This window comes from Oncorhynchus mykiss, chromosome 13, assembly GCF_057628025.1.
Source record: "Oncorhynchus mykiss isolate SJ-2025 chromosome 13, ASM5762802v1, whole genome shotgun sequence".
In the NCBI taxonomy this organism is placed as follows: Eukaryota; Metazoa; Chordata; class Actinopteri; order Salmoniformes; family Salmonidae; genus Oncorhynchus; species Oncorhynchus mykiss.
Window position 1 is genome coordinate 34,962,155 of NC_143034.1, and position 27,119 is coordinate 34,989,273.

At 44.2% G+C, this 27,119-nt stretch overlaps 1 protein-coding gene and 1 long non-coding RNA gene across 3 annotated transcripts in view; both read left to right on the forward strand.

Moving 5' to 3' along the window:
- LOC110487374 (uncharacterized) overlaps positions 1-27,119 on the forward strand; it is a 45,257-nt gene that overhangs the window by 12,348 nt on the left and 5,790 nt on the right. Inside the window, exon 2 of one of the 2 annotated variants that reach the window (XM_021559301.3) lies at positions 5,247-7,093. The exons of the other annotated variant lie outside the window; for it this stretch is intronic. Within the exon in view, the coding sequence (XP_021414976.2) occupies positions 5,247-5,767 (521 nt within the window). The 3' untranslated portion in view covers positions 5,768-7,093. Of the gene's footprint in view, positions 1-5,246; positions 7,094-27,119 lie in introns of those variants that run through there. 2 annotated transcript variants of the gene reach the window in all.
- On the forward strand, positions 7,946-9,887 carry LOC118938447 (uncharacterized). The gene is made up of 2 exons (XR_005035722.2): positions 7,946-8,513; positions 9,549-9,887. It is a non-coding gene; the product is annotated as an uncharacterized LOC118938447 (long non-coding RNA).

Sequence of the window (27,119 nt, forward strand, 5' to 3'; positions counted from 1 at the left end):
TCTTGACCAGGTTTGCACACACTGCAGCAGGGATTTTGGCCCACTCCTCCATACAGACCTTCTCCAGATCCTTCAGGTTTTGGGGCTGTCACTGGGCAATACGAACTTTCAGCTCCCTCCAAAGATGTTATATTGGGTTCAGGTCTGGAGACTGGCTAGGCCACTCCAGGACCTTGAGATGCTTCTTACGGAGCCACTTCTTAGTTGCCCTGGCTGTGTGTTTCGGGTCGTTGTCATGCTGGAAGACCCAGCCACGACCCATCTTCAATGCTCTTACTGAGGGGAGGAGGTTGTTGGTCAAGATCTCGCGATACATGGCCCCATCCATCCTCCCCTCAATACGGTGCAGTCGTCCTGTCCCCTTTGCAGAAAAGCATCCCCAAAGAATGATGTTTCCACCTCCTTGCTTCACGGTTGGGATGGTGTTCTTGGGGTTGTACTCATCCTCCTTCTTCCTCCAAACACGGCGAGTGAAGTTTAGACCGAAAAGCTCTATTTTTGTCTCATCAGACCACATGACCTTCTCCCATTCCTCCTCTGGATCATCCAGATGGTCATTGGCAAACTTCAGATGGGCCTGGGCATGCGCTGGCTTGAGCAGGGGGACCTTGCGTGCGCTGCAGGATTTTAATCCATGACGGCGTAGTGTGTTTCTAATGGTTTTCTTAGAGACTGTGGTCCCATCTCTCTTCAGGTCATTGACCAAGTCCTGCCGTGTAGTTCTGGGCTGATCCCTCCCCTTCCTCATGATCATTGATGCCCCACGAGGTGAGATCTTGCATGGAGCCCCAGACTGAGGGTGATTGACCGTCATCTTGAACTTCTTCCATTTTCTAATAATTGCGCCAACAGTTGTTGCCTTCTCACCAAGCTGCTTACTTATTGTCCTGTAGCCCATCCCAGCCTTGTGCAGGTCTACAATTTTATCCCTGATGCGCTTACACAGCTCCCTGATCTTGGCCATTGTGGAGAGGTTGGAGTCTGTTGGATTGAGTGTGTGGACAGGTGTCTTTTATACAGGTAACGAGTTCAAACAGGTGCAGTTAATACAGGTAATGAGTGGAGAACAGGAGAGCTTAAAGAAAAACTAACAGGTCTGTGAGAGTCGGAATTCTTACTGGTTGGTAGGTGATCAAATACACTGCTCAAAAAAATAATGGGAACACTAAAATAACACATCCTAGATCTGAATGAAATATTCTTATTAAATACTTTTTTCTTTACATAGTTAAATGTGCTGACAACAAAATCACACAAAATGTATCAATGGAAATCAAATTTATCAACCCATGGAGGTCTGGATTTGGTGTCACACTCAAAATTAAACCACACTACAGGCTGATCCAACTTTGATGTAATGTCCTTAAAACAAGTCAAAATGAGGCTCAGTAGTGTGTGTGGCCTCCACGTGCCTATATGACCTCCCTACAATGCCTGGGCATGCTCCTGATGAGGTGGCGGATGGTCTCCTGAGGGATCTCCTCCCAGACCTGGACTAAAGCATCCGCCAACTCCTGGACAGTCTGTGGTGCAATGTGGCGTTGGTGGATGGAGCGAGACATGATGTCCCAGATGTGCTCAATTGGATTCAGGTCTTGGTAACGGGCGGGCCAGTCCATAGCATCAATGCCTTCCTCTTGCAGGAATTGCTGACACACTCCAGCCACATGAGGTCTAGCATTGTCTTGCATTAGGAGGAACCCAGGGCCAACTGCACCAGCATATGGTCTCACAAGGGGTCTGAGGATCTCATCTCGGTACCCAATGGCAGTCAGGCTACCTCTGGCGAGCACATGGAGGGCTGTGCGGGCCCCCCAAAGAAATGCGCACGGCATCTCCCGACTCTGTCACGTCTGCTCAGTGTGAACCTGCTCTCATCTGTGAAGAGCACAGGGCGCCAGTGGCAAATTTGCCAATCTTGGTGTTCTCTGGCAAATGCCAAACGTCCTGCACGGTGTTGGGCTGTAAGCACAACCCCCACCTGTGGACGTCGGGCCCTCATACCACCCTCATGGAGTCTGTTTCTGACCGTTTGAGCAGACCCATGCACATTTGTGGCCTGCTGGAGGTCATTTTGCAGGGCTCTGGCAGTGCTCCTCCTTGCACAAAGGCAGAGGTAGCGGTCCTGCTGCTGGGTTGTTGCCCTCCTATGGCCTCCTCCACGTCTCCTGATGTACTGGCCTGTCTCCTGGTAACGCCTCCATGATCTGGACACTACGCTGACAGACACAGCAAACCTTCTTGCCACAGCTCGCATTGATGTGCCATCCTGGATGAGCTGCACTACCTGAGCCACTTGTGTGGGTTGTAGACTCCGTCTCATGCTACCACTAGAGTGAAAGCACAGCCAGCATTCAAAAGTGACCAAAACATCAGCCAGGAAGCATAGGAACTGAGCAGTGGTCTGTGGTCACCGCCTGCAGAACCACTCCTTTATTGGGGGTGTCTTGCTAATTGCCTATAATTTCCACCTGTGCTCTAGTCCATTTGCACAACAGCATGTGAAATGTATTGTCAATCAGTGTTGTTTCCTAAGTGGACAGTTTGATTTCACAGAAGTGTGATTGACTTGGAGTTACATTGTGTTGTTTAAGTGTTCCCTTTATTTTCTTGAGCAGTGTACTTACAATGGGGCAAAAAAGTATTTAGGCAGCCACCAATTGTGCAAGTTCTCCCACTTAAAAATATGAGAGGCCTGTAATTTTCATCATAGGTACACTTCAACTATGACAGACAAAATGAGAAAAAAAAATCCTGAAAATCACATTGTAGGATTTTTTATTTATTTATTTGCAAATTATGGTGGAAAATAAGTATTTGGTCACCTACAAACATCAAGATTTCTGGCTCTCACAGACCTGTAACTTCTTCTTTAAGAGGTCTGAGTCTGATGATATACCAGGGACTATGCATGCAGTTAGGTTTGTATGCAGTCTGATGATATACCAGGGACTGGGGATGCAGTTAGGTTTGTATGCAGTCTGATGATATACCAGGGCCTGGGGATGCACAGTTGGGTTTGTTTTTCTCTAACTATTCTACAGTTTGCTCCCAGCAGCATTCATGGAACATAGATCACTGTTAAACTAGGCTGCAGAGTGTTTCTAGTTTGACAGATAATTCAACCAGTATTTGACCAGTGGGTTTCTTTAAATGAATGAATATGAAACTGCCTTAAATACAGATGTGAAGGACAGCATGTTTTAAATTCTCACTCAAAATTTCACTGCTCTATTTGAACGTCTCAATATAAGATTATTTAATGAAAGGAATAAAAAATAAATTGGTCTGCGAATGAAAAATATAAAGGCGTATGACTCAGGGGCTGAGCCAGTGACTCAGCCCCTGTAATAGGGTTAGAGGCAGAGAATCCCAGTGGAAAGAGGGGAACCGGCCAGGCAGAGACAGCAAGGGCGGTTCGTTGCTCCAGAGCCTTTCCGTTCACCTTCCCACTCCTGGGCCAGACTACACTCAATCATATGACCCACTGAAGAGATGAGTCTTCAGTAAAGACTTAAAGGTTGAGAACGAGTTTGCGTCTCTGACATGGGTAGGCAGACCGTTCCATAAAAATGGAGCTCTATAGGAGAAAGCCCTGCCTCCAGCTGTTTGCTTAGAAATTCTAGGGACAATTAGGAGGCCTGCGTCTTGTGACCGTAGCGTACGTGTAGGTATGTACGGCAGGACCAAATCAGAGAGATGGGTAGGAGCAAGCCCATGTAATGCTTTGTAGGTTAGCAGTAAAACCTTGAAATCAGCCCTTGCTTTGACAGGAAGCCAGTGTAGAGAGGCTAGCACTGGAGTAATATGATCAAATTTTTTGGTTCTAGTCAGGATTCTAGCAGCCGTATTTAGCACTAACTGAAGTTTATTTAGTGCTTTATCCAGGTATCCGGGAACGTAGAGCATTGCAGTAGTCTAACCTAGAAGTGACAAAAGCATGGAATTAATTAATTTTTCTGCATCATTTTTGGACAGAAAGTTTCTGATTTTTGCAATGTTACGTAGATGGAAAAAAGCTGTCCTTGAAATGGTCTTGATATGTTCTTCAAAAGAGAGATCAGGGTCCAGAGTAACGCCGAGGTCCTTCACAGATTTATATGAGACGACTGTACAACCATTAAGATTAATTGTCAGATTCAACAGAAGATCTCTTTGTTTCTTGGGACCTAGAACAAGAATCTCTGTTTTGTCCGAGTTTAAAAGTAGAAAGTTTGCAGCCATCCACTTCCTTATGTCTGAAACACATGCTTCTAGCAAGGGCAATTTTGGTGCTTCACCATGTTTCATTGAAATGTACAGCTGTGTGTCATCTGCATAGCAGTGAAAGTTAACATTATGTTTTCGAATAACATCCCCAAGAGGTAAAATATATAGTGAAAACAATAGTGGTCCTAAAACGGAACCTTGAGGAACACCGAAATTTACAGTTGATTTGTCAGGGGACAAACCATTCACAGAGACGAACTGATATCTTTCCGACAGATAAGATCTAAACCAGGCCAGAACTTGTCCGTGTATACCAATTTGGGTTTCCAATCTCTCCAAAAGAATGTGGTGATCGATGGTATCAAAAGCAGCACTAAGGTCTAGGAGCACGAGGACAGATGCAGAGCCTCCGTCCGATGCCATTAAAATGTAATTTACCACCTTCACAAGTGCCGTCTCAGTGCTATGATGGGGTCTAAAACCAGACTGAAGCATTTCGTATACATTGTTTGTCTTCAGGAAGGCAGTGAGTTGCTTCGCAACAGCCTTTTCTAAAATTTTAGAGAGGAATGGAAGATTCGATATAGACCGGTAGTTTTTTATATTTTCTGGGTCAAGGTTTGGCTTTTTCAAGAGAGGTTTTATTACTGCCACTTTTAGTGAGTTTGGTACACATCCGGTGGATAGAGAGCCGTTTATTATGTTCAACATAGGAGGGCCAAGCACAGGAAGCAGCTCTTTCAGTAGTTTAGTTGGAATAGGGTCCAGTATGCAGCTTGAAGGTTTATAGAGCTCTGCTCAGCCTATAAACATGACAGAATATATTATTATAGAGCTCTGCTCAGCCTAAACATCACCTATAAACATGACAATCACACCGTCACCAAGTTTGTTTAATAATGTATTGTTGTGAAGACTGACCTCGGGTTATTGAGGTATTTAGTCTGGATAAAACCTCATAGGAAAACAGTTCTATTATGTGGAGATTTCATTCAGGTCTATCTTTAGTATTAAACAAATTACTCTGTCTTCGGCAGGAGAGAGACCAGACTCTCACTCTGACAGCAGAAAGAGTCCTTCAGAGGAACCAGACACGGAGATGCCCAAACCAGCGAGACGACACCACTGCTCCTACTGTGGAAATAGTTTTACCCGATTACTACACCTGAAAGCACATGAGAGAATACATACAGGAGAAAAGCCCTTCCACTGTTCCCAGTGTGAAAAGAGTTTTAGGTGGTTAACGAGTCTGAAAAAGCATGAGAAGGGACACACACAAGAAAAGCTCTACCAATGCTCCTTGTGTGGAAAGAGTTTTACCAAGTTAGGGGGTCTGACAAGGCATGAGAGGACACACACAGGAGGGGATAAGACGTACCACTGCTCCCAGTGTGGCAAGAGATTTAACCGGTTAAGGCATCTGAATAAGCATGAAAGAATACATACACAGGAGGAGAAGACATACCACTGCTCTCATTGTGGAAAGACATTTTCACAGTCAGAGGACCTGGAATCACATGAGAGAATAGAGAGACTGTGTTCTGACTTGTGTTTTTGACTGAGAATTTGTGTTTTTGTTTGTCACATTAAATCATTAAATATTGTTTAAATTAAATCAGACATGAAAATCTGACCAAAACAACAGGCCTGTTTCTGTTGTTTATTCATCTTGATCTAAAATCACATTAAATATTTTAACATGTGTATTTCATTTTCATTATGAACTTTGATTGGTTGTATACAAGTATAAATCCTCTGATGTAGTTCATAATATGATTTGGATATTGCTAAATGTAAATTATTATATAAGGAAGTAAGTAGCCTTGGCTTGTAGCTGTTTCTGTAGTGTGAGGCAGCTTGATGTACAAGTACTTCCTCTGGACAAGACTCTAGTCTATACAGTACACAGTGTAGTAGCAGGAGCCTATCTCCTGTTTCTGTACAAGTACTTCCCCTGGACAAGACTCTAGTCTATGAAGTTATTACATAGATTAATTGAATTTTGCTATTCATCACTCCAACATTGGATTTGATTTGATGTATGATTTGGATATTGCTAAATTACTTTGATTGGATACAGCTGCAGCCAAATATATTGGCACCATTACACTTAGAAATAATTTCCCTATTTCTTCTCAAATCAGTTGAAATTGATGGTGGTCTGGTACCACTACTATACTGTGATGGTCTCCACACCTTGTTATTGTACTAGTACCACTACTATACTATGATGGTCTCCACCTTGTTATTGTACTAGTACCACTACTATACTATGATGGTCTCCACACCTTGTTATTGTACTAGTACCACTACTATACTATGATGGTCTCCACCTTGTTATTGTACTAGCTCCACTACTATACTATGATGGTCTCCACCTTGTTATTGTACTAGCTCCACTACTAGTATCACTACTATACTATGATGGTCTCCACACCTTATTGTACTAGCTCCACTACTTTAATATGATGGTCTCCACACCTTGTTATTGTACTAGCGCCACTACTATACTATGGTGGTCTTCACACCTTGTTATGATACTAGCTCCACTACTAGTACCACTACTATACTATGATGGTCTCCACACCTTGTTTTTGTACTAGTACCACTACTATACTATGATGGTCTCCACACCTTGTTATTGTACTAGTACCACTACTATACAATGATGGTCTTCACACCTTGTTATTATACTAGCTCCACTACTAGTACCACTACTATACTATGATGGTCTCCACACCTCATTGTACTAGTACCACTACTAGCTCCACTACTATACTATGATGGTCTCCACACCTTGTTATTGTACTAGCTCCACTACTATACTATGATGGTCTCCACATCTTGTAAACAAATGTATCTTTATAAAGCCCTTTTTACATCAGCCGATGTCACAAAGTGATGTACAGAAACTCAGCCAAAAAACCCAAACAGCAATGCAGATATAGATGCAAGGTGGCTCCCCAATTAAGGTTCAACCAGCCGCCTGTAGTTGGGAGGTAGTTCTGTAGTTGTATACAGCCAGACTGGAAGGGTTCATGCAGATTGTTGGTAGAGAGGTAGTTGTATCTAGCCAGACTATAAGGGTTCATGCAGATTTTTCAAGATTGGTTTGATGGAGGCAGTTTTAAGGGAATTAGGCACAGTGCCTGATTTAAGAAAGTGATTTATGATTGTATGAGTCCTGTGGGAACAGGGTCCAAGGGGCAGGTAGTTGACCTCATATTATGGACCATTTCAGAGACAGATGTTGGGGTTGTCAATGAGAATGTGGTGAAACTGCAGCTGGGGGCAGGTCTGAAACAAGGGGTAGATTGGACAGTGAAGTAAATCCTCTTTATTTCGGATTTGGGGATTTGAAAAATTGTACTTTATTCAATGGAGTGGGTAAAGGAGGAGTTATCGAGTGGATTTCCTCTAGCTACTCTGTCATTTTCTGCCAGCAGCTTTCATAGAACGTAGATCACTGTTAAACTAGGCTGCAGAGCGTTTATTTGACTGAATGAATATGACATTGCCTTAAATGCAGCGTTAGATGTAAAGTTTAAATTCTCATTCATTACAAATCTTCACTAATCAATCAACACATGCTTTCATTTCGAGGTATCAATATAATATTATTATTTAACGAAATATATTTTAAAAATACATTTTTTTGTCAGGAAATTAAATAAACATTTCCTTATACTGCGTTACCCACTACAGTCAGCTGATAACAATGCTGCCAGTGTGACGTATAATCTAGTGGACGGGACACTTCAACAACAACAGCGAGTCAGTCACTTCAGTAGCTTGCTAGGCGACATGGCCTAAACATTCAAGCTTTTTAGACTGTTTCAGTGCACATTTGCCTGTGTTTTAAACATGCTAATGTTTTATAGCTAGTTGCCCCATTTCCTTTTCATATTTACGCTGTTAGTCAGGCAGATGTCTTAAATTTACCTAGCGGTCAGCTAGTCGCTAATGCTAACTAGCTAGTTAATATCCCCGACCATGAGCTCCCTAAATTTCTCCCCTCCTGTTAAAGAAGAGGGGGCCTGCTGGTCGGAGAAAGAAACTCTATGACTGAACATTGTCGTGAAAGAGGAGAAGGATGTCACAGTAAAAGAAACAAGTAGAGGGTGAAGCTGTTACAGACAAAGAAGAAAAGAAAGACGTTTCAGTGAAAGAAGAGGAAGACACGTTCAGAGTGAAAGAAGAGGAGGATGTTACTGTAAAAGAAGAAGAGGAAAAGAAAGAGGAGGATGTCGTTTTTGGAGTGAAGGAGGGAGAAGAGTAGGAGACAGGCGATCTGATTAAAACCAGTAAGTACTGTCTTAAAAACAGGATCATGCTTTATCTATTATTATAGAGCTCTGCTCAGCCTATAGACATGGCATTATCTATTATTATAGAGCTCTGCTCAGCCTATAGACATGGCATTATCTATTATTATAGATCTCTGCTCAGCCTAAAACATGACATTATGTATTATTATAGAGCTCTGCTCAACCTATAAACATGACATGATCTATTATTGTAGAGCTCTGCTCAGCCTAAAACATGACAGTGTGGAAGCAGTTTTAGGTGGTAAGTAAGCCTGAAAACACATGAGAGAATACACACAGGAGAAAAGCCTTTCCAATGTTCCCAGTGTGAAAAGAGTTTTAGGTGGTCAGGGAGTCTGAAAAAGCATGAGCGAAAACACAGGAGAAAAGCCTTTCCAACATACTAATACACAGGAGGAGAAGACATACCACTGCTCTCATTGTGAAAATACATTTTCCCAGTCAGAGGACCTGAAATCACATGAGAGAATAGAGAGACTGTCTTATGACTTATGTTTTTGACTGAGAATTTTGGTTTTTGTTTGGGCTGTCAGGCTTGAGTTCACTTTGTGTAATGTTAGTGCACTATTTTTTTATTGCGATTAATCCATTGTCTGAAAACATTGAAAATACAATTTCCAATTGTCCACATGGCTGGGAGAACCTATTCAAGTAAGTAAGTAAATAGATTTTGAAAATGTAAAAAAACTCAATGTATTATTAGATAACTAGTTACAGTGCAGACTAACTCAAATGAGCTGCTAAATGAGCTAGCTAGTTGGCTAGCATCTGAACTGGCTACATAGAGGGCACAGCATGATCAGAGGTGAGAGGTCACAAGGTCAGGTCAACAGGAAGTATTATTCAAGAGATGCTTTACATTGAAATACAGATAGATGCAGTAGTCCCAGAGTTAATGATCCAAGGTCCGTTTTGCATTTCACCTCCTGATTAATGACTAACAATGTTAGAATAAAAAATAAAAATGCAACGCTTAAACATGCTCTCTCTCCATCTGTCTCTCGTCTGCAGACATGTTTTAATGTGAGAGGATGCCAACCCCCAGTCCCATCATCACCACCTCACCTGCTTTTAAGATGACCTTTGGGCCGACTAGAGACACTATTATGTCATTGTGATGAACTGAGATAATATTTATGTAGCACTGTGATTCATTAATCATGTGCTGCCTTCCTTGCTCCTATGTGCTTACCTCTTTCCCTTTCTGTCTTTTACACCTCTCTCTCCACCTCCTCTTTCTTCCTCTGTTTTTATAATCCACAACAGATGTGCATTGAAGTACAGATTGAACTTGTATTTATAACATTTGGATAATGAGCTTTTCAATAAAGCGTTCTCTACTGGTTGAAATGAAGTGTAATGTGATGAAATACTCCACCTATCCTGTGTTTATCAGATCAATGCAGATGAAGGACATTAGATATTGTGATGAACCGGTTTTAGAGTATTTACATGATGCATAGGAAGTGTGGTGTAGTGTTTTTGAACATTATATTTCTGTATATATGAATTAACTAGTTAAATCCTGTTTCTAGTCTATTAGTTACAATGTGTAACCATTGATGTCCCAGGACCAAGATTGGTAAACACTGTTGAAGTATATAATTGTAATACATACATGCAGACACAGCATCATTCAAAGACTGGAATTTGATAGTCCTGGTATTGGATATGACTGAAAAATAATCTCAAAGACATTCATACCTGAACAGCACCTTTATTTGCCAAGGTAGAGTACATGATCAGTGAATATATTAAATGTACAGGCTACAATGTGGGGATCTCATGCATGGTAATAACTACATGTATATAAATCTTGCATCCTTGGTACAACATGATATTATATTCTACTCAATCCATAGGCTTCAATAATGTCATTCAGGCTGTTTTGAAGTTGATACAACTGGCCATGATAGCTGACGTTCATAGCTAGGTTCTGATAGGTTCTAATATGTATACCAAACGTTTGGGTCCATTACACAGATCGGCTAGATAGCTAGCTACACATCCATGGGCATACAGGGATTATAATCATCCACTGCACAATAAGCAAGAACATAGCTGGGTACGTTATTTAATCTATCTGCATGGAAAATATCAGCAAGGCAAATTTACAAAATTGTACATTCAATTTGCAGTAAATTCTTCACCTAGCTAGATTCTATACATCCACTGTTTCACAAAACGACAACCTGGTTTGCTGGTCATTTCAGGAGTCCCTAAAACAACCAGAATGACAATTTCATACTCATGTCACAACATCCACAATGCTAGCTGGCTAATGTTAGCTAGTTTGCTAAATCGCGATTTTCGTAAATTAACTTTACGTTAAAAAAAAGCATAATCGTTTGTCTCTACATTAACTAACATTCCTGTCAACTGTACATGTTTCTGCTTGATTCGTTATGACCTTATAATCCGTTACATTTGCTTCCATCCTAGTATTTCTGTCTGCCATCTTTGATCCAGTTCAGTTCTGTGTAGGGGTACCCACCTCTCCTGGTACTTCTGTCTGCCATCTTTGATCCAGTTCAGTTCTGTGTAGGGGTACCCCTCTCTCCTAGTATGTACTGTCTTAAATACAGTGGCTCAAACTCTGCAGTTGTTGAACTGATGTGTGGTGTTAAAGGGGACATTGCAATTGCTACATCCATATTGTGACTCTTAAATGATTTATTTATAGCCATTGATTCTTGAAGAATAAAACACATGCCTCATGAGCTTAGTTCAACTGTTGTACCCCATCAGAACCCAAAATAAGCTTTTCTTACTCCAATGCTAAGAAACAATGTTAATCAACACTGTATAGCCTCAACATGGTTAAAACTATAATGTTGGTATCATGGATGGTCATGGATGGTCAGTCCTTGCATCCATAGGTCTGTCTATGAATTTGAAAGTAGTTACATTTCTCCAACCCTATCATTTATAACCAAAACAGTGTTTGAACTACAGATTGGTTGATTGATTGATGTGTGGATTTTTTAAACAGCAACAAAATGGCTGCCCAGAGACTTGGTTTGGTAAAGAAAGAAATGTAACCACTCTCAAATTCATAGAGAAAGCTATTGTATCAACCTTAACCCAACACCTAGCGACCTCGTCAAGAAGTTCAGACATCTTTGCGTAACAGTTATCAGGTGTTGGCGAAAACATACCTAGATTCAATTACATTCATGAATTGGTTTGAAACCTTTGTTTTATGCCCTTCTCAAAGTCGGTGCCTTGACTGATTTGTAAAAAAAAAATTGTTTTGTCATAAAACACTATTTTGTTATTAAAAAAAAAAATGTAACCTTTGATTAACTAGGCAAGTCAGTTAAGAATAACATCTTATTTCCAATGACTGCGTACCCCAGATGACAGTGGGCCAACTGTGCGCCACCCTATGAGACTCCCATCACGACCGGTTGTGATCAGATCAAAGTTTATTTGTCACAGGCGCCGAATACAACTGGTGTAGACCTTACAGTGAAATGCTTACTTACAGGCTCTAACCAACAGTGCAAAAAAAAGGTATTAGGTGAAAAATAGCAGTAGAGAGGCTACATACAGGCACGGGTTAGTCAGGCTGATTGAGGTAGTATGTACATATGGTTAAAGCGACTACGCATATATGATGAACAGAGAGTAGCAGTAGCGTAAAAGAGGGGTTGGCGGGTGGCGGGACACAATGCAGATAGCCCAGTTAGCCAATGTGCGGGGGCACTGGTTGGTCAGGCCAATTGAGGTAGTATGTACAGTTAAAGTGACTATGCATATATCATGAACAGAGAGTAGCAGCAGCGTAAAATAAGGGTTTGGGGGGGCACACAATGCAAATAGTACAGGTAGCCATTTGATTACCTGTTCAGGAGTCTTATGGCTTGGGGGTAAAAACTGTTGAGAAGCCTTTTTGTCCTAGACTTGGGGTGGCTGAGGTCTTTGACAATTTTTAGGGCCTTCCTCTGACATCGCCTGGTGTAGAGGTTCTGGATGACAGGCAGCTTAGCCCCAGTGATGTACTGGGCCGTACACACTACCCTCTGTAGTGCCTTGCTGTCGGAGGCCAAGCAATTGACTTACCAGGCAGTGATGCATCCAGTCAGGATGTTGCAGCTGAGGAACCTTTTGAGGATCTGAGGACCCATGCCAAATCTTTTTAGTTTCTTGAGGGGAAATAGGCTTTGTCGTGCCCTCTTTACGACTGTCTTGGTGTGTTTGGACCATTCTAGTTTGTTGGTGATGTGGACACCAAGGAACTTGAGGCTCTCAACCTGCTCCACTACAGCCCCGTCGATGAGAATGGGGGCGTACTCGGTCCTCCTTTTCCTGTAGTCCACAATCATCTCCTTAGTTTTGGTTACGTTGAGGGATAGGTTGTTATTCTGGTACCACCCGGCCAGGTCTCTTACCTCCTCCCTATAGGCTCTCGTCATTGTCGGTGATCAGTGTCGTCCGCAAACTTAATGATGGTGTGGGAGTCGTGCCTGGCCATTCAGTCGTGGGTGAACAGGGAATACAGGAGGGGACTGAGCACACACCCCTGGGGGGGCTCCAGTTTTGAGGATCAGCGTGGCAGATGTGTTGCTACCTACCCTCACCGCCTGGGGGCGGCCCGTCAGAAAGTCCAGGATCCAGTTGCAGAGGGAGGTGTTTAAGTCCCAGGATCCTTAGCTTAGTGATCAGCTTTGAGGGTACTATGGTGTTGAATGCTGAGCTGTAGTCAATGAATAGCATTCTCACATAGGTGTTCCTTTTGTCCAGGTAGGAGGGGGCAGTGTGGAGTGCAATAGAGATGGCATCATCTGTGGATCTGTTTGGGCCGTATGCAAATTAGGGTGTGAGTCTAGGGTTTCTGTGATAATGGTGTTGATGTGAGCCATTACCAGCCTTTCAAAGCACTTCATGGCTATGGATTCGAACCAGGGTGTCTGTAGTGACGCCTCAAGCACCGAGATGCAGCGTCTTAGACCGCTGCACCACTCGGGAGACCCAAAATCATGTTCTAGTGCTGTCCCCAACTAGTATCCAAGATGGCGTAGCAGTGAAGACGTGTTTTTGTTCGTCCTCTCGTGTACGTTTGTATTTTTCGTATTTTTTGTATATATTTCAATTTTATTTTCAATCTCTTTTCGATTTTTAATTTGATTATACCTTCCGGTAACCTGCCTCACCCAATGTGATACGGAATCGCTGTTATTTTTAATTTTAGAACACATTCAAGAACCACCAGAAGCTAACCAGCTAATTAGCTACAAGCTATTTAGTCATTGTTAGCCACTGCTAGCGGCTTTTACCTTCTGCACAGATACCAGCCCTGTTTTTAGCCTGGATAATACTCGCCAGTCTACCAGTATCGGACTGTCTCTCCACAACAACGTCGGATCCCTGCCGTAATCCCTGGACCACTACTTCTGATCTTCACAGCTAGCTTGCACTCACCGTGGCACCCAGTACCGAAGCTATCCCTGAGGCCCACCTCCCGGCCTACTCAGCTGGTCACCCGAACCCCACTCATACACGGCTAGAGCCCAATATTCTACCGGATCCTTGCTGTAAACTCTGGACCTTGGCACCGGATCACCGCTGCTACCGATTGGCTACAGTGGCTAACGCCACTGCCACGAAGCTAGCACCAGAAAGCCGTGAGCCAGGCGCATCTCCCGGCTAGCAAACTAAATTCTACAATACCTCTTTCGCCATCTGGCTTGGATTCTCTGTCGACATGGCGCCCCGCAGCACCACCACGACTGGTCTGCCAATGAATACTCCATCCGCTGTGCCTTCAACCGGCCTCCGTCGGAGCAGACGCTCCTACTATCCCCGGGCTACTAACTTTAAACACTGTGTCGCCCGCGTGCTAGCGTAGTGGCGGCTTCCCTGTTCCTTCTACTGCTGCCCTCTGGACACTATAATCACTTGGCTACATAGCTGATGCCTGCTGGACTGTCCATTAATCACGGTACTCCATTCTGTTTATTTATTTTTTATCTGTCGGCTCCAGCCGCGAACTCAGGCTCTGTGTGTAGTTAATACGACCCTCTCTGCCTAGTCATCGCCATTTTACCTACTGTTGTTGTGTTAGCTAGCTCTCCCAATCAACACCTGCGATTACTTTATGCCTCGCTGTATGTCTCTCTCAAATGTCAATATGCCTTGTATACTGTTGTTCAGGTTAGTTATCATTGTTTTAGTTTACAATGGAGCCCCTAGTTCCACTCTTCATACCTCTGATACCTCCTTTGTCCCACCTCCCACACATACGGTGACCTCACCCATTACAACCAGCATGTCCAGAGATACAACCTTTCTTATCATCACCCAGTGCCTGGGCTTACCTCCGCTGTACCCGCACCCCACCATACCCCTGTCTGCACATTATGCCCTGAATATATTCTACCACGCCCAAAAATCTGCTCCTTTTACTCTTTGTCCCCAACGCTCTAGGCGACCAGTTTTGATAGACTTTAGCCGCACCCTCATCCTACTCCTCCTCTGTTCCGCGGGTGATGTGGAGGTAAACCCAGGCCCTGCATGTCCCCAGGCACCCTCATTTGTTGACTTCTGTGATCGAAGTCTTGGTTTCATGCATGTAAACATCCGAAGCCTCCTCCCTAAGTTTGTTTTACTCAATGCTTTAGCACACTCTGCCAACCCTGATGTCCTTGCCATGTCTGAATCCTGGCTTAGGAAGGCCACCAAAAATTCTGAGATTTCCATACCCAACTATAACATTTTCCGTCAAGATAGAACTGCCAAAGGGGGAGGAGTTGCATTCTACTGCAAAGATAGCCTGCAAAGTAATGTCATACTTTCCAGGTCCATACCCAAACAGTTCGAACTTCTAATTAAAAAAATGTATCTCTCCAGAAATAAGTCTCTCACTGTTGCCGCCTGCTACTGACCCCCCTCAGCTCCCAGCTGTGCCCTGGACACCATTTGTGAATTGATCGCCCCCCATCTAGCTTCAGAGTTCGTTCTGTTAGGTGACCTAAACTGGGATATGCTTAACACCCCGGCAGTCCTACTCACCCAAGCCTCCCCAGCTTCTCCTTTACCCAAATCCAGATAGTAGATATTCTGAAAGAGCTGCAAAACCTGGACCCATACAAATCAGCTGGGCTTGACAATCTGGACCTTCTATTTCTGAAACTATCCGCCGCCATTGTTGCAACCCCTATTACCAGCCTCTTCAACCTCTCTTTCATATCGTCTGAGATCCCCAAAGATTGGAAAGCTGCCGCGGTCATCCCCCTCTTCAATGGGGGAGACACTCTGGACCCAAACTGTTACAGACCTATAGGAAGCCGGTCATCAACATAACCTGACTATAGGGAGCCGGTCATCAATTTAACCTGACTATAGGGAGCCGGTCATCAATTTAACCTGACTAGAGGGAGCCGGTCATCAATTTAACCTGACTAGAGGGAGAAAAACTCTTCCCGACTGCCGTTCTGCAGTTTTCAATAATTGACTACACCACCGGTCGGCAACCTTTTCCAGTTGGAGTGCCAATGTATCTTACCATTTCTACCGATCTACCAGTTATGATTTTCATATGCACATTTTCGTGGAACAGTTTCATTTAATTTATAATAGTATCTCAAAATCATTGTCTGTGAATAATCTATATTCTATCTAAATCTAAATGAAAATTATACAAAAGCCAACAAATAACATTGCAGCCTGCAGGTAGAACATATCCTATCAATCACATTTGCTGCACATGGCCTGTCTACAACAAACTTGAAGCATTGTATCAACTATCAACTGGGTCCTCTGAAACTTGTGATAGCAAGCTTGCAACATTGTATAAAATATTCTGGCCCTCAGAGTTTCCCGCGCCAGTGAGTTTGGGACAGAAACAGCTGTCGGCTATTTGTGAAAAGGATAAGAAGTAATCTGGTATTTTATGACATTTCCACTGGAGCATTACATTTTTCCCTTTCATGCCGAGTGGAAATATTTTACGCAAATACTTGGAGGAACTATTGTCGTATGCAATTGATTTTGATTAGACTTAGTTTACTTGCTGTTTGAGGTGAAGAAACATTTGCTTTGAGAAGCTCCACAGCTCATTAGTGGTGGTGCGTTAAGACAGAGATACTATCAGACATCCCCAAATGGGCACATTTATAGGCCTACATTTGCACGCAGGCCAGGTAGACTAGTCCTACTTCTATATGCGTAATTAGATGTGCGTCCTTACTCAAGACTGACAGGAGTTTTCAAACAAAGGGTAATTTATAAATTGACAAAACTGACGCATCTTGCGGGGTAAGGTCTGGGTGGTCTGCCCGGGGCCGTTTAATTTAGTATCCGTTTGGGTCGGCATGGGGAATGATTGTATTTTCGCATAGTATGTTTTACTGAAGTTGACCGACTGAAAGGGAGTGTAACTTTATGACTATTGTTGGATTATAAACTTTGAACATTGAGATATTAAAGACATGCTAGTTCAGACACAGAGTATATCAAGGAGTGATTTCTGTAGAAAGACAGAGTGACTGTGGAATGTGCTGGGTGGACAGGAGGAGATCACAGGATTGGTTTAGGGGAAGCGGATGGACATCTGTTGATTAGGCAAAGGAGGGGTTAAGGGCAGGAGGTCAGGTCAGATCCCCTGAAGGGAGTAATAAGGGTTTAGTATCCTGTCACCCTCTTCCTGTGGAACCAGGAGATGTAAGGATTGGAGAGAAGGAGTGTCCAAAGTGGCGTACAGTGGGGAGAACAAGTATTTGATACACTGCCGATTTTGCAGGTTTTCCTACTTACAAAGCATGTAGAGTTCTGTAATTTTTGTTATAGGTACACTTCAACTGTGAGAGACGGAATCTAAAACAAAAATCCAGAAAATCACATTGTATGATTTTTAAGGAATTAATTAGCATTTTATTGCAAGATGAGAGAGGCCTGTAATTTTCATCATAGGTACACTTCAACTATGACAGACAGAATTAGGAAAAAAAATCCAGAAAATTACATTGTAGGATTTTTTATGAATTTATTTGCAAATTATGGTGGAAAATAAGTATTTGGTCACCTACAAACAAGCAAGATTTCTGGCTCTCACAAACCTGTAACTTCTTCTTTAAGAGGCTCCTCTGTCCTCCACTCGTTACCTGTATTAATGGCACCTGTTTGAACTTGTTATCAGTATAAAAGACACCTGTCCACAACCTCAAACAGTCACACTCCAAACTCCACTATGGCCAAGACCAAAGAGCTGTCAAAGAACACCAGAAACAAAATTGTAGACCTGCACCAGGCTGGGAAGACTGAATCTGCAATATGTAAGCAGCTTGGTTTGAAGAAATCAACTGTGGGAGCAATTATTAGGAAATGGAAGACATACAAGACCACTGATAATCTCCCTCGATCTGGGGCTCCACGCAAGATCTCACCCCGTGGGGTCAAAATGATCACAAGAACGGTGAGCAAAAATCCCAGAACCACACGGGGGAACCTAGTGAATGACCTGCAGAGAGCTGGGACCAAAGTAACAAAGCTTACCATCAGTAATACACTACGCCACCAGGGACTCAAATCCTGCAGTGCCCGAAGTGTCCCCCTGCTTAAGCCAGTACATGTCCAGGCCCGTCTGAAGTTTGCTAGAGAGAATTTGGATGATCCAGAAGAAGATTGGGAGAATGTCATATGGTCAGATGAAAACAAAATAGAACTTTCTGGTAAAAACTTAACTCGTCGTGTTTGGTGGACAAAGAATGCTGATGCATCCAAATAACACCATACCTACTGTGAAGCATGGGGGTGGAAACATCATGCTTTGGGGCTGTTTTTCTGCAAAGGGACCAGGACGACTGATCCATGTAAAGAAAAGAATGAATGGGGCCATGTATCGTGAGATTTTGAGTGAAAACCTCCTTCAATCAGCAAGGGCATTGAAGATGAAACGTGGCTGGGTCTTTCAGCATGACAATGATCCCAAACACACCGCCCGGGCAACGAAGGAGTGGCTTTGTAAGAAGCATTTCAAGGTCCTGGAGTGGCCTAGCCAGTCTCCAGATCTCAACCCCATAGAAAATCTTTGGAGGGAGTTGAAAGTCCGTGTTGCCCAGCAACAGCCCCAAAACATCACTGCTCTAGAGGAGATCTGCATGGAGGAATGGGCCAAAATACCAGCAACAGTGTGTGAAAACCTTGTGAAGTCTTACAGAAAACGTTTGACCTCTGTCATTGCCAACAAAGGGTATATAACAAAGTATTGAGATAAACTTTTGTTATTGACCAAATACTTATTTTCCACCATCATTTGCAAATAAATTCATTAAAAATCCTACAATGTGATTTTCTGGGGGTTTTTCTCTCATTTTGTCTGTCATAGTTGAAGTGTACCTATGATTACAGGCCTCTCTCATCTTTTTAAGTGGGAGAACTTGCACAATTGGTGGCTGACTAAATATTTTTTTGCCCCACTGTATACTCTTCATTTCATAGCTTTCCTCTTGGTTTCACTGCTTCCAGCCCCAGGTTGAGATTTGGAGGGCTGGTCTTTATGTTAGATCTTTTATCCAATCATATTCAGCCATCATGAGTTGCCAGGGGTCTAAAATCTGCCCTCAGGCCTTCAGAATCAACAGTGCGGGCACTTGTAGCTTGAAGTGAATAGAAATTAAAATTTAGTGTCAACCAATCAGCTTTAGAGTTGGCTATTGTACGCCTGCTGGCTGGCTCCAGTGTTACACAGGAGCCAGCTAGCAGGTGTAGTGCGTGCACGTCTTTTGATTGGATTACCAATATTGAGAGGCAGGTCCTATGGGCAGGTCTATGCAGAACCTCAGAACTAGGAAACTGAATTTGATCAACAAATTAATTTGCGTACTACTAAGCTGTTTTTTCAACCCACAATGGCGGAAGGAGGAGAAGATATCGATTTGGTCGAGGATATAATTTAACGCCATTCTCAAGACAAACTTTTCAAGAAAAGTTAGACATTGTAAGGAGAGGTGGCCCGACGCTGACGCTACAAAGCCTGTCACAGGTGGGAAAGGGGTTCGTTCGCCACTTTCAAAGTTCCAACTACGAGCACTATCAATGGCTCACAGGCTCCGAGAAGCACTGCAAATTGTACTGCTGGGAATGCATTATTATTTGCAAGTGATGGATTTGGTGTTTGGAGCCACACTGGCTTAGCAAACTTGAGTTGTCTAACCAAGGCAGCAACGAGACACCAAAGTACGGCTGGGCACTTGAAAACTTTTGGGGACACCCGAGTGGATCTACAGCTCAACGAACAAGCGCACAGGGCAACGGAGCTGCACAATGAAAAGGTTAAGAAAAATAGGGAAATATTGAAAAGACTCATTGATTGTGTCATGTTTTTGGGTGACGGCTGGTTATACTGCGTTTCTGTCTAAATGTATAGTGTCTAGAGCCATGGCATCATAATGATGGTAATAAGAGGTGGATTAATTTGGGTGGGACTGTGTAGGACCTCACTGAAGGCCCAGGCCTCAGGCCCACGGCACGCCACTGTTATAGTCATAATGTTACGCTTGTCATATGATGAACATCAACTTAAATACGGGATCTTGCTGTTGGAGAGTTTTTTTTCTATTCTGAAATGCACTCAAACAATGTATCATTTAGTGGCTCCTTATGTTACCCTGGTAAAACTGTTTTCGTGGGCACAGAAATACTAAATAATTTCAGAGTTTGCTAAATCCAATGTTTTTTAACTGAGAGTCATCTTGTAATCCAAGATGGCTTAGCAGTAAGACGTGTTTGGTGTTGTCTTTTTTGTATATATTGCAATATTTTTCAATCTCTTTTTCCATTTTTAAATAAAATATACCTTCCGGCAACCCGCCTCACCCAGTATGATACGGATCTGCTATTTTTTAGACCTTATAGTTAGAACCTCCATCTGCAGCTAGCCATCAGAAGCTAACTGGATAGCTTCTGATGGCTAGCTGCTGATGGAGCTTCTAACTATAAGGTCTAAAAAAAAGCAGATCCGTTAGCTACTAGCTATTTAGTAATTGTTAGCCACTGCTAGCGGTCTTTACCTTTTTAGCACAGACACCAGCCGCTTTTAGTCTGGATAATACCTGCCAGTCTGCACAGCGCAATATCAACCCTGAGCATATCGGACTGTTTTTCTCCACTACATCACCGTATTCCTGCCGTAAACTCTTGACCATTACACCAGATAATCACAGCTAGCTAGCTGCTACCAAGTGGCCCAGCCTCAAGCTAGCCTTGAGCCAGGCCCATCTCCCGGCCTGCTCAGTGGACCCTATGATCACTCAGCTACACAGCTGATGCCTCCCAGACTCTTCACTAAGATGACTAGAAGCCACTACATCACCGGATTCCTGCCGTAAGCTTTGGACCTTTGCACCGGATTGGCTATAGCGGCTGACGCCCTTGTCCCGAAGCTAGCACCAGTTAGCCTCAAGCCAGGTGCATCTCCCGGCTAGCAAACAAAATTACTCCAGCTACAATACCTCTTGCCAATTGGCCTGGACCCTTTGTCAACACGGAGCCCCGCCTATCCATCATGACTGGTCTGTTGACGTAATTCCGTCCGATGTGCCCTCAACCAGCCTTTGCCAGACGTCGGTGACACCCTTGTCCCGAAGCTAGCACCAGTAGCCTCGAGCCAGGCGCCCGGCTAGCGTAGTAATGACTACCTAACGGCTTCCCTGGTTCATATATTGCTGTTCACTGGACCCTATGATCACTTGGGTACATAGCTGATGCCTGCTGGACTGTTCATTAATCACGGTACTCCATTTTGTTTATTTTGTTTATCTGTCGACCTCAGCTTCAAACTCAGGCCCTGTTTGTAGTTAACTGACCCTCTCTGCCCATTCATCGCCATTTTACCCGTTGTTGTCTTAGCTAGCTCTCCCAATCAACACCTGTGATTGCTTTATGCCTCGCTTTATGTCTCTCTCTAATGTCAATGTGCCTTGTGTTCTGTTTTTTAGGGTAGTTATCATTGTTTTATTTTACTGCGGAGCCCCTAGCCCCACTCAGGCTCAGAGAGCTCTCTTGTCCCACCTCCCACACATGAGATGACCTCACCTAGCATAACTAGTGCCTCCAGAGATGCAACCTCTCATCGTCACTCAATACCTAGGTTATCTCTACTTTGCCCGCACCCTACCATACCCCTGTCTGTACATTATGCCTTGAATCCCTCCTACCACACCCATAAATCTGCTCCTTTTATTCTCTGTTCCCAACGCACTATTCAACCATTTCTGATAGCCTTTGGGCCGTACACTCATCCTACTCCTCTGTTCCTCTGGTGATGTAGAGGTTAACCCAAGCCCTGTGTGTCTGAAATTTCCATCCCTATCTACAACATTTTCCCTCAAGATAGAACTGCAGAGTTCTATCATACTTTCCAGGTCCATGCCCAAAGAGTTCGAGCTTCTAATTTTACAAATTATTATCTCCAGAAATAAGTCTCTCACTGTTGCTGCCTGTTACAGACCCCCCTCAGCTCCCAGCTGTGCCCTGGACACCATATGTGAATTGATTGCCCCCCATCGATCTTCAGAGTTTGTTCTGTTAGGTGACATAAACTGGGATATGCTTAACACCCCGACCCTCCTACAATCCAAGCTAGATGCCCCCAATCTCACAAAAATTATCAAGGAACCCACAAGGAACTCTAAATCCGTTAACATGGGCACCCTCATAGATATTATCCTGACCAACGTGCCCTCCAAATACCCCTCTGCTGTTTTCAATCAGGATCTCAGCGATCACTGCCTCATTGTCTGCATCCGTTAACGATCCGCAAGTCAAACGACCACCCCTCATCACTGTCGAACGCTCTCTAAAACACTTCTGCGAGCAGGCCTTTCTAATCGACCTGGCCCTGGTATCCTGGAAGGATAATGACCTCACCCCGTCAGTAGAGGATGCCTGGTTGTTCTTTAAAAGGAATTTACTCACCACCTTAAACAAGCATGCCCCTTTCAAAAAATGAAGAACTAAGAACAGATATAGCCCTTTGTTCACTCCAGACCTGACTGCCCTCGACCAGCACAAAAACATCCTGTGCGTACTGCACTAGCATCGAATAGTCCCCGCGATATGCAACTTTTCAGAGAAGTCAGGAAGCAATACACACAGTCAGTTAGGAAAGCAAAGGCAAGCTTTTTCAAACATAAATTTGCATCCTGTAGCTCTAACTCCAAAAAGTTTTGGGACACTGTAAAGTCCATGGAGAATAAGAGCACCTCCTCCCAGCTGCCCACTGCACTGAGGCTAGGAAACACTGTCACCACCGATAAAGCCACGATAATCGAGAATTTCAACAAGCTTTTCATTACGGCTGGCCATGCTTTCCTCCTGGCTACCCCAACCCCGGCCAACAGCTCTGCACCGCCCGCAGCTACTTGCCCAAGCCTTCCCAGCTTCTCCTTCACCCAAATCCAGATAGTTGATGATCTGAAAGAGCTGTAAAACCTGGACCCGTACAAATCAGCTGGGCTAGACAAACTGGACCCTCTTTCTAAAATTAGCCACCGCCAATATTGCAACCCCTATTACTAGTCTGTTCAACCTCTCTTTCGTATCGTCCGAGATTCCTAAAGATTGGAAAGCTTCCCCGGTCATCCCCCTCTTCAAAGGGGGTGACACTCTAGACCCAAACTGTTACAGACCTATATCCATCCTGTCCTGCCTTTCTAAAGTCTCGAAAGCCAAGTTAACAAACAGATCACTGACCTTTTCTAATCCCACAGTACCTTCACCTCTGTGCAATCCGGTTTCCAAGCTGGTCATGGGTGCACCTTGATTTATGATGAGTATATCTGTTGAAACGATGTGGTATATCTACCTGCTCCAGCAGGTATATCTCACTGGTCATCCCCAAAGCAAACACCTCTTTGGCCGCCTTTCCTTCCAGTTCTCTGCTGCCAAGGACTGGAACAAATGGCAAAAAAAATCGCTGAAGTTGGAGACTTTTATCTCCCTCACTAGCTTAAAGCATCAGCTATCTGAGCAGCTTACCGCTCGCTTCAGCTGTACACAGCCCATCTGTAAATAGCCCATCTGTAAATAGCCCATCCAACTACCTACCTCATCCCCATTTTTTAAACTTTTTTTTGCACACCAGTATTTCTACTTTGCACAACATCATCTGCACATCTATCACTCCAGTGTTAATTTCCAAATTTGCAATTACTTCGCTACTATGGCCTATTTATTGTCGTGGCAATAACTGATGAGCTACTGACTTAGCAGACTGGTTCGGACACAAGAAGGCATGAGCCAACTTGGTAAAGCGGTCAGTAACAACGAGCACATCCAAGGACTTGTTTGACCAGAAGTCTATGCACACTAGTTCAAGAGGCTCAGATCAGGAGTCTTGCTCACCATGCATCTCCTGCAGCACTTCACATAAGCTTTTACCTCCCTCTCCAGGCCGTGCCAGAATAACCTCTGTCTTGTCAGGTAGACTGTTCTCTGTTGGCCCTGGTGGCCAGCTTCATCATGGCCACCCTTCAACACCATTGCTTTCATGGAGGCTGAAACCACATACAGATACATTTTCCTCTGTGTAACCACATTCTTCGAAACACGATACAGTACACCCATCTTCATGGTCAACTTGTCCCAACTTCTGAGAAGACACAAAACCTCAACACTCTCATGGGCACGCTCTCTCCGGGATGGTCTTCTCCCCCTCTCCACAAATAAGATGACTTTGCTGATCACGTTGTCATCACGCTGCTTACTCATCAGTAGGTCGTGTGGCAGAACATCGACATCGGTCTGCTCTGATGGCATAACAGCCTGTGGGAGCTGTGGCAACAGCAGTGCATGTGAGCCCACTTCACCCACCCAGTGAATGAAGAACAGCTGCAACTTCATGTCTTGATAAAGCACCAGATGGGGGGTCAACAGTAGCCTGACAGCTAATGACCACTTCGTGGAGTCAGAGGCTTTGTCAAAGGGGTGGCTGGACCAGCGAAACACATCTTGCACTCTGTCTGTGCGCACAGCGTCGGCTTCAGCTAGTAAGATCTCGTACGGGACCCTTGTCAGGCGATGGAGTGCACTGGGTCGTACGAAGGGCTCTCTGCTCAAAGCATCTGCAACAACATTTATTTTTCCAGGGATGTACTTGATGTCAAACTCGTACGGTGCCAGCTTGGCGACCCATCTCTGTTCACAAGCATCAAGCTTTGCTTTGGTCAGAATGTATGTCAAGGGATTATTATCCGTCCATACCGTGAACTGCTGTCCCCGTAGCCAGTGGTGGAACTTGTCACAGATAGCCCATTTCATGGCAAAGAACTCGAGCCTGTGCACAGGATACCTCGACTGTGCATAACTGAGGGACTTGCTCGCGAAGGCTATAGGTCTCGCTGTAGCTCCCGGTTCCTGCACCTGGGATAGCACAGCACCTAAGCCATTGCTGGATGCATCCACCGAGAGTAGAAAGGGTTTTTCGAAGTTGGGGTGGGCCAACAAATCCTGGTCCAGTAAGGCTTGCTTTAGCTGGAATAAGGCCTGTCTGCATTCTGTTGTCCAGTCGGCAGCCGTCAACTTCCTGACAGGTGACCTTCGCTTCTTTTTCCAGAGTGGAGCCTTGTGTCCAGTAGTCAATCCAAAGAGAGGCTTTGCAATGGTCGAGCAACCTTCAATGAACTGTTCCAAGGAATGACCTCAATTTCTTCTGAGATGGAATGTCAGTGCCATCTTTCATCAGATCAGCTTCTGTTACTCCTGTAATGGCCCTCACCTTCTCAGGGTCTGTAGCTACACCATCAGCATTAATGATGTGCCCCAGAAACTTCACAGACCTCTGCAGAAAGTTACACTTTTTTGGCGCCAACTTCAGGTTGTGAGCCTTGAAACGCTCAAAAACCATTTCCAGGCGCTGTATAGCCAGATCTTCAGTGGGCGCATAGACCAAGACATCGTCAAGGTAACACAGCAGGCTAAGAAAGTTCTGATCCCCAAAGATGTTTAGCATCATCCTCATAAAGGTTGCAGGACTATTACACAACCCCTGTGGCATACGATTGTATTCGTACAATCCAAATGGCGACGTAAAAGCTGTGAATCTCCGGTCATCCTCATGCACTTCCACATTGTAGTAGCCAGAGGTAAGGTCCATTGTCGAGAAAAAGGCATTTCCACCTAACGCAGCCAGCGCGTCAGCCTGGTGAGGGAGTGGGTGGGCGTCTTTGATGGTGCGAGCATTGAGCAAACGAAAATCAGTACAGTCTCAGGTCTCCAGACTTCCATACAAGGACAAGGGGAGAGGCGAACTCACTACTAGACTTCCTTATGATATCACGTTCTTCCATCTCATTCAATGCTTGTTTGAGCTTCTCATAATTATTTGGTGAAAGGCGTCGGTAGGGCATCCGAAAGGGTTTCTCATCACTCAGTTGAATGCGGTGAAGACATCCGGAAGCTTTTCCACAATCCAACTTGTGCCTGGAAAAAATAGACTGGTACTCAGCTATGAGCTGGATGAGTTTCTTCTTACCGCAGGAGACGCTTGACAGGAGGAGACATCAATATCAGTCAAACCTAAGTCACATAAGACCTCAGGATCGCTTGAACTGTCAGGTCCGCCAGTATCGTGAAGTTTGCTGTAACCGTCATCAGTCAGTGTCAAGTCATCTTGGCAGTCAGTGAGTATATCAGCCGTTCTCTGCACTTGCTGCTGGAAAGCTGCTGATGAATCATCATTCACACACAAACAGTCAAAGTCCTCTAGAGCCATGCAAGGAAAGACATCGGCTAGAGTGGCATTTCGTCTCAATGTCACTGTCTTCTGAGAAGGGTTTATCACTCTAACAGGGAGCCACCCATCCCCCCGCAATAGAGCTACTGTCCTCCCTACCAGTATTGACCTTGGTGTTGACCTTGAATTGCTGGGCTCAATGACAACAGCACTGCCAGCTGATAGATTCTGAGTGTTTCGTAGTCTGCCCCAGACTAAGTGCTCCTGCATAGGCTCTAGAGTCACAGCCCCTTTTAGTCTCACAGTTCCAACTTTGTCAGGTACTTCACTGTCTCTCCATCGTTCCACATTAGCCATCATATCGATTAGCTTGCTCTCCTCACCCCCGTCACACACAGGAGTATAAACCCTCTTCCAGAGATCTCCATCCGTCTTCAGGTGGCGAATCAAGTGCTTTAGGAGATTGCTGCCCAAGATGAGGTCATCACTCTGGCCTTCAACCACCAGTGTAGGCACAGCAACTCTACATCCGTACACCTCCATCTCAAGCTCACATACTCCCAAAGGCCTCGTCTTCAACCCACCACAACCAACCAAGACTACCTCTGTAGGACTCAATGATGGACTTTCAACACTCCTGCATGCAACAGTTCAGGTAAGACCCTAGAGCTCAAGGTACAAGCCATGGACCCACTGTCAAGCATAGCTCTCACTTCCACTTCTCCTCCTATTAACACCTTGGCATAGAATAAATCATTATACGGGGAACGTCTCTGTGTGTTCTGCATTATGATACTCTTCTCATCTCCATTTCGTCACAAACACTTTTATATACAGACTCCAAATCAACAGCTCTCACTGATGGGGACTCTACAAAAGGCCCAACACTCTCCCCTTCTACATGCAGG